Genomic DNA, 8410 nt, shown 5'->3' with positions numbered 1-8410 from the left:
TCAGCAGGATAAGCCTAAGATCTCCAAGCACGTCATGCGCTTCGTAGCCCTGGCTTCCAGGATCAAAGGGCACCAAGAGCGTAGCGTGGCGCTGGCCAATAATACCGACGATATGACGAACCGCGTTCCAAACTTATCTGGGGATTCGACTCCGTACTTGAGACTTCCGACGACGCGCCATTCATTTGCAACGCACCTTCTCCACCAGCCGTGTGTACTGGTGCGTACGGTGGAGCCCTGATCAGCGCTGTGTCGACCGCCCAAATCTTCACGGGACCCGCCACGTGCGCTCTCTCCACGCCTGCGCGCAACCCTGCGCTCGGAACAGAAGATGCAAACGTGAACCGTGCAAATTAGATGTGTCAGCGAGGACAACGCCCTAAAACCACACAAAATATGCGAATTACACACAATTCACATGATTGGCACAAATATTTGTTGATTATCACTTTCTAATCAGCTCACAACAGATTAACCCCTCCATCAGTCATTCTACTAGCTCCCTTATCGGTGCCAGCTTCCCCCTACCTATTTTTGGCCAATGAAGAAGCGTAAACACGTATTTTCATGCTCGCATATCGCGTATCAAATGTCGTTAGCGCTAGCTCTGGCAGCACTTCATTTTTCCTACCTACCACCAACTTCTAGCTTCATCCGCTACCTCGTCACCGCCATGCCTCGCGCTGAAATCAACTGGACTCTTCTAGCTAGAGACGTTTCTTCCTACGACAGCGATAGGATCCTAGAATTACTCCAGGCCTACAAAGTGGGCAAGAGCGGACTCTCGCCGTGCTCGCTGTGCACTGAACCCACGCCGTATAACATGTGGACCAAGCTGCCGGTGTGCAAGTTCGAGGCTGTCACTCCGTATGCGCGTTGTTCGTGGAGAGGCAAGGTGGAGGTCTGTATTATGGTGGAAGTGGTCAACATATCGGAGGTGGGCCAACACAGGTCCCTCGCTGTACCCAGCGCGTCGAGAGTGGCTGACAGAGGAAATAAAGCATTTATACGCGACATGTGTACCTACAACCACAAGCCCATGAACACTTTCTCTGGACTCGTCAGGCGCTTTCAAGTGGGCGTGGCTGCGATACCTTCCCTTGCAAAGATGCAGCGCTTTGTGCAGCACTACCATCGTGCTCACCTTGGCGGAAGTGATTTCCAGGACGACGTGACGGCGAAGGTACGCAAACACGCGTTTCGAGCCGAGGAGGAGCAGTCGCACCCTTCACCTTCATGTGGCGGTCGAACGCCTAATATGAACCCATTGTAGGTCGTGAGTCGGACACTGACGTGTTCGCGGTGGGTGTGTCATTACTACAGCTCCTTCTGAAACTGGATCACGATCCATCCACGTACGTCCTGCACCTCGATGCGACGTACAAGTTGTGCCAGATGGACAGGGTTCCTCAATATGGCATTGTTCATTATCCATCAGCATATCAACGCAATAATCATAACGTCGTTATTCTTGCAGCTCCCGGCCTGTTCTGTTTAATTGATTGTACACTAGTTGCGTCCCACCAGTCCTTGTTGAAGGAAAGAATCATCAGAAGTTCGAGCGTGTCAGGGTTCATGGTATTCGGCAAGTCTAAGTAAACGAGCTTGGACTGCGAAAAGAAAGCGATCGCACTCATTTGACGTTGGGGGTACTCACACCAGAGCCATGTACACCGCAGCACGAGACTTGCTCGTCTACTAGAACCCGACATCAAAACGATCGGCTTTTCTCCGCTGAGGTGACATCGCCTCCCGAACACTTGAAAGGAGCGCATACCGGCTGCTCACGTGCGCTCAATCTCGAACCCAGAATAATCTTCACGATTCCAGTTTCTAGCTCAGGGTAGTTGACAACAGGTGCGTCGCTTGCCAGTCGCGCTTTCATCCGAGGGTACTTGCGGGCAACGAGGTCAAATCCACGACGGGTGCCACCTAAAGTGAGCGTGGAGTCTTGGAGTGCCTTCGTCACTTCATTCAGTTCCCCCAGCTTCTTCAACAGCTCATGAGCGTGCGTTGCTTCTTCGTTCGTCAGCAAAACATTGCTTGGCCACCATCACATCAAGAGCGAGGAGTACTGGATGCAGCTTGACATAGCACTCTACACTTCCAGATTTATCGGCTAGGGCGCGCGACTCTTCGGACTCGGGGCTAACCGGACAAGAAACACAGACCGGGGGGGGGGGGGTACGTGGAAGGCCTGGCACCCCCGGCCATACAATTTTCAAGTAATTTGAAGAGGCGGCACCAAGAAACGACCATGAAAGGTGCGCAAGGTGCGCAGGCAGCTGAAGCAGGACGAGTGGCGGCGGCTGTTCCTGCGGATGCAGACGCAGCACACAGCGGAGCGAGGGCTGCGAGTGAGCAGACAGAGGGCTGGACTACAGTGTCCAACAAGAAAGCACAAGTGCAAGGTGACCGGAATCACAGCAAACCAGGGAGGGAGGAGCTGCGAATGGGAGTGGGGACAAGCAAGGAGGTGCTAGCAAGACATCACCACGGAAGACGCAAGGGAAGTCGAAGACCAATGGAAGTCCTTCGAACGCGAAGCCGGTGCAAAGAGACGGAGACGACCCCAAAAACGACGGAGCAGCCGCGTTCCAGCAGCTGAGACATTATTTGGTTCAAGGTGCAAAACAAGACTACGTGCTACACACGGTCCTAAGGGTAGGTGAGCTAGCGGCAAACCGGCGCTTCCAAAGCTGGGTGAGCAAGCAAACAAGGGACGACCGAAACGAGCAGCGGCTCCGGGCGGAGTGGGCTGACCAGCCGACAGAGGCGCAAATCGAGAAATACAAGAACCTCCAGAGCTACTGGGACTTAAGTAACTTGGAACACGGCAGAGGGATGTGTAAAGTCATGCACGGATGGGTGATCGAAGAGAATTTGGGTCAAGCAGAGGTGGAGACCCGCTTACTCTTTTGTCATCTTGAAGGAGTGCCAGAAAAGCCCGTGGCTCCCACCGGCGCGGCGATGCCTGGCGGAACGTATCTAGGTGCTGTCAGCAAGGGCCTGTCACCCAGCGGAGGCAATAAAGAGACGGAAGAGCAAAGGCGTATGAAGGAACTGTGTATGCGACCGGCGGAGAGGGTGCTAGAGCTACGACAGAGAACGGAAGACGAGGACAGAGCTCTGGTCATGATCATGACCCACGAGCTGGAGCTCGCCAGACCGCCCGCTTTCCTCATCCAGTCAATGGACGCGGAGGAGCTAGCGGTGGTCACGGACTTCTTCCACGTCATAGAGTACACACCTGGCGCCGGGTCAGCGATTTGGAAACGACATGCAGAGGGAGGCGATATTGCGGGTTGTGTCGGCGGGCAGAGAGGCAGTACCACAGCACAAGCAAGATATAGTCGATTTCAAGGAAAGCATGTCACGGATCACGCTCGACGCAGAGAAGCGACTCATAACGGTCACGTTCAAAGGGAAGCAGTCCGCGTCGAATTGGGCCGGATGGAAGCTGCCATTTGCAAACAAACTCCTCACTCTGGTAGACTATGAGCAGCAGCGTGAGAAAGCGAAGGTAACGCACGCGCTCGTGCAATTGGATTTTTTACGAATTTACAGTGGCAGTCAGGAAAGGGACGATGACATCGCGAGACATGCGCTGGATGCTCACGCACGGCTTGGGCTTACACGTGCAGCATACGAAACATCCGGACGAGCAGGCTAATGGAGTAAACGACAAGGAATAATGTGTGACGGTTGAGGGAACTGCGTGCCCGACAAAGCTGAGGACACCAACTTTCATCTCAGTCGATGATGTAAATGTGGTGGTTCATCATCACAATGTCAACGCAAATTGGCCGTGTCGCACTTGTCACTCACCCGACCATCCGACCAAGACGTGCAGGGTGGAGAAGGAAGCCATCGCAGCACAGCATAGGAAGCACGGGCTGAGCCTGCGCGGGAAGTTGCCTACGAAGGAGATGCCGAGCAGTATGATGGGTGGGGAATTGGAGATGCCGACGACCATAGCGCAGCTACAGATGCTGCTGCAAAAAGGCATCCGCACAGCAGCAAACAAGCAGGAATGGAAGAACAATGCAGGTGCGCCCAACTCCGCCAACCCAAGAGCCACGTCACCAAGTAAACGCAGCCAATTGGACGAGATCGAAAGACCAGCTCTGCCACGTGAATGAGAGATGCATCGTCAACCAATGATACAGCAGACCAACCGGATCCGCGACCCAAGTCAAGCCACGAATGGAGAGGATCAGCTGATACCAGAGGATGAGGAGAAAACTGAGGAGAGCACACCGCCCTACGTTGGTGCTACGACGGCGGGGGATCATGCGCAAGCAGATTCACACAGGGCTACGATGAGACCTGAGACACAAGAGCAGACAGTTCATATCGACTTAGACGGAGATGAAGAAATGGGGGGCGCCGGACAGTGCACAAGAAGGGAAAGATGAACGGCTCACCGAGGTATCAGTGGCAAGTGACTATCCGGAACAACGCGGGCGGTCACCCACGAGAAAGACCTTGAAACGTGGCCAACCAGGGCAAGCAAAAGCCGGTCATGGCCGGGGCGCAATTCCGCGAAGCTCCACCAGTGAAGAAATACAGAAGCATCGAGCGTCAGTGTCGCCTAAACGCACGGTACCGGAAGAGTGGAGCACCGGCGAAGGGGCCCAGAGAGCCCATGGGCTGACGAAGGCGTGGAAAGAGACTACTTGGGAAGGCCACGCGCGGTCAAGGTCTCCGACCAAGCGCGTACCTGCATCTACACGGAAAGGAGACAAATTAACGCAACAGAGGTTCCTGCACCAATATATGGAGACGAAACCCAAGATAGCCGGCCCCTACAACATGAGACTGTAGAGGAGCAGAGCGCACAAGACACGGGCGTTTACAGACAAGAGCAAGTGGGGACGGCGGCAAGGACCACCAGACCCGATCCTGCCAAGACGGACCCAGCAACGGAGGAAGCAGATGTACCAATGAAGGAAGACCCGGATTGCATATTTACTGGCACCAAGGCAGGGGATGACGATGGAGCGCCGCTAGAAACGTGGCTGGACATACTGGGCGGAACGATTATGGATGTGGCGGGAAATGGGCAGTGTGGGTGGCTAGCCGGCTATGCGGCGCTGTACAATGCGTCAACTGGCCTATTGCAACCCGCGGAGGAAGTCGTGGAAGCGGCGAACATGCTCAAGAAGGATGTGCTCAATGGTATGGTGGCAACCTTGGTCGAGGAAGTTCGTCTGCACCCAGAAAATTTAGATGCGGAGCTTAAACAAAGCGGCATCAGGTCACTCCAAGACGTCCCACAAGAGGTGCGGATATGCGCACTAGCAAACCACTACGCTGCGCAGAGGGCCAAATCGGTGAAGTTAGCGGCCTCGACGCATTTCTGGGTCCGCCTGTCGCACATCAAGGGCATGGCCATCCATACGCGGAAGACCATATATGCGCTGGATGTGGATGCGGTTGGAAACGCACGAATGCAGGCTTATGCATACAGCTCAGTGGCGTTACCAGAGGACGATTGCTTCGACACGGGTACAATATGCGCCCTAGAAACCGAGCGGGCCGTGCTCCTGTTGCAGGAGCTGATTGGAGAAGGAATACTACCTCCAGTGCTGGTCTTGAGATGGCAAGCCACGGGCAATCACTTCCAAGCTGTCGTCTACGACGACGAGAGATACGAAGGCTACCTGCGGAACCTAACAGAGCTGGCTAAGAGACGGAACGACATCCTTGCCAAACACGGGTGGGCAAAGATGGACTTTATACAGTACAACTCAGTTAAAACAGCCAAAGCGGCCACCAAGCAGCTTCGGTTACTGCGTAAAGCGAGCAAGGCGAGTGAACGGTTCAACGAACCAAACTCTTTGGATGGGACGCCGTTTGCAATCACCACAGACGCGGAGCCGGAGATGAAACGGGTCGCACAGGTGTCGGAGACACATTACGAGTCGCAATGTCAAGGTAGAGAAGGGGATCGCCAAGAAGGAACTGACAACACGGAGCCGACCAGTGAGGTAGCGACGAAAAATAAACTCGCCAAGGACACAAGGGTGGTAGACAAAAAGACCACAGAGGCAAAGAAGGTAGCAAATGGCATCACCAGGTCAAGAGCGGAGCCGACGCGAGACGGCAGCGACGTCGCCATGGATGATGTGGAGAACCGCGGGACAGCCAGCAGTTCAGTGACCCACCACGAAGTTCGACAGAAGCAGAGAAGCGAACCAGCGCAACCGGGCCTAGTGCGAACTGACGGGGCGAGAGGGTCGTTGATTTATAGCGACGGGACTGACAACAGAGAGGAGACAAACGAGCATTCATCTCGCAGCGAGAAGATGGATGAGAAGCCGGACGAGTCTGATGGGACGCCTCAGTAAGAGGGTAGGAAAGCAGGACGCGGTTGTGGAGAGCAAAACAGCGCAACCCAAGCTAACCAACTTTTACGAGAAGGTCACAGAGGAGGCTTATGCCCGAAATACAGGCAGAGCTTTCAGACGGCAAGGACAATTACTGAAAAAGAAGCAAAGAAGGCAGGTGTGGCGAGATGAACATCGCCAGCAATTGCAGAAGCATGAAAACGACAGAACGATAGGTCTCACAACGGTGACCGTGAGAGGCCTTGCAACACACATGGAAAATCTAGCGGCAAAACTACAGGGGCTCAAGGAGCACCACAAAAGAGGGCAACGCGATATCACCTTTATGCAAGAGACCCATCTAAACGAAGATGAACATGAAGAAGCAGGAGCACAATTCGCTGCTATGTGGGGATTCAAGAGGGCCACGGCTCACAAGTACACATACTGGGCGTCGGGCGTGGACAGGCGAGCGGGAGTCGCAATCCTGCTCAACCCGTATGGAGCAGCGACGAACCCAGAACCGTGGGGATGTGAACACTGGACTGAACACCTAGTGATGATAAAAGCGTTGGTGGGCGGCAAGAAGTTTATATTTGTCAACATATACGCGCCATCGCACCCGGCGGTGCGTGTGCAGTATTACGCGAAGATACGAAACATCAACTTTCCGGAAGATGCGATTGTAGTGTGCGGAGGTGACTTCAACTGTGTAGTGGACAGGCAGCGCGATCGAATTGGCGGGAACAGCAAGAAAGATGTAGGCGCCGGCGAACTGAACAAGTTCGCTGAGCAAAATGGGTTGATGGACACGGGCTACTCGAACTTGCCGAAGCGTGTCAACAGAGAGGAAATACGCAGCTACGCTCACAAACATCACACCCATCGGCACAAGACAGCAGACGGCTCCGTCGGCACCTCAAGGCTGGATCGGTGGTACATAACGGCGTCGGCACAGCAACTCGTGCGTGGACAATTAGCGGAAGAATCTCCGTGTGCAGCAGATCCCAGGGCGGTTCTACTAGAACTTCACTCCCCCCACGGAGCAATCCGAGTAGCAAAGAGACCGAGAATATATCCGGCCCCGGCATACGTGCAGACAGCGACGACGAGCATGGTCAAGGCAAGGCTGGATGAGTTGACTGGAGAGATTGGAAAGCTGGATAACGAGAGCACAGCTGTTGCATGGGATCAGTTTAAGACAAGAATCAAGCAGGAAATGATTACGCTCAAAAAGGAAGCACGCAAAAGGACGAACAGCGGGTGCAGACAGAGAATCAAACGGCTGAACCAACAGCTCGAACGATGTGGGTATGCGGATGTGGACAGCGACACACAAAGAGGGGTTATTTTGAAGAAGATCCTAGATATTCAAGACTCTCGGCGGGCGCTACGCCGACGAGTGACGGTCGCTAGAAATGCGTGGAGTTCAAGAGCGTCAACCAAGCATTTTTCCCGCAGAATCTGTACCAAATATGGAGATAACACGATACCCACGTTAGTGAGCACGGCCCTCCATGTCCAGAGGGGAGCACATGATAAAGCGAACATACTAGCCGATAGGTGGGAGCATATTTTTAACGGGGCAGCAAAACAGCAGGAATCCATACCGGACTACGTGGATCGACTAGCGAGCAACTGGCAGCTAGTAGATCTCAGCGATCTAGGCGACAAGATAACTGAAAAGGAGGTCGCAGATGAAATCAGTAAGTGCAAGAGCGGCAAAGCGTGCGGGCTCGACGAGCTTGGCAACGAATGGTACAAAGACCACAATGAGGAGTTGGTGCCACTGTTGACACGGATTTTCAACGACTGTATGGACCACGGTAGTACGCCGGCGTCATTCTTGGAAGCTTTTATATTCAGCATCAGCAGGGGGGGGGGGGGGGGACGGAGTCACCCGCTCAACTACCGCCCCATTGCCCTGCTCAATACGGACTATAAGATTTTTACGCGAATACTGGCATGGCGAGTCCGGAAATACATAACCAAGTTGGTGCATGAGAAGCAATGCGGCTTTATCCCAGAACGTACCATACATGAAGCGATAGACCTCTTCGAAGCGGCCAAGGAACTAT

At 54.0% G+C, this 8410-nt stretch overlaps 1 protein-coding gene across 1 annotated transcript; it reads left to right on the top strand.

Annotated features, from left to right (window-relative positions):
• Positions 1–5888: 5888 nt before the first annotated feature.
• KRP23_1209 (uncharacterized protein) lies at positions 5889–6353 on the top strand (the record flags this gene model as incomplete). The annotated part of the gene is made up of 1 exon (XM_067882531.1): positions 5889–6353. One exon carries the CDS (start codon positions 5889–5891, stop codon positions 6351–6353), a length of 465 nt encoding a protein of 154 aa, XP_067751777.1.
• Between the last annotated feature and the right edge of the window lie 2057 nt (positions 6354–8410).

Source organism: Phytophthora ramorum (genome assembly GCF_020800215.1).
Source record: "Phytophthora ramorum isolate Pr-102 chromosome Unknown Phyram_PR-102_s0001, whole genome shotgun sequence".
Classification (NCBI taxonomy): Eukaryota; Oomycota; class Peronosporomycetes; order Peronosporales; family Peronosporaceae; genus Phytophthora; species Phytophthora ramorum.
Note: the sequence above shows the minus strand (reverse complement) of the source record. Positions and strands in the feature narration are given on the sequence as shown.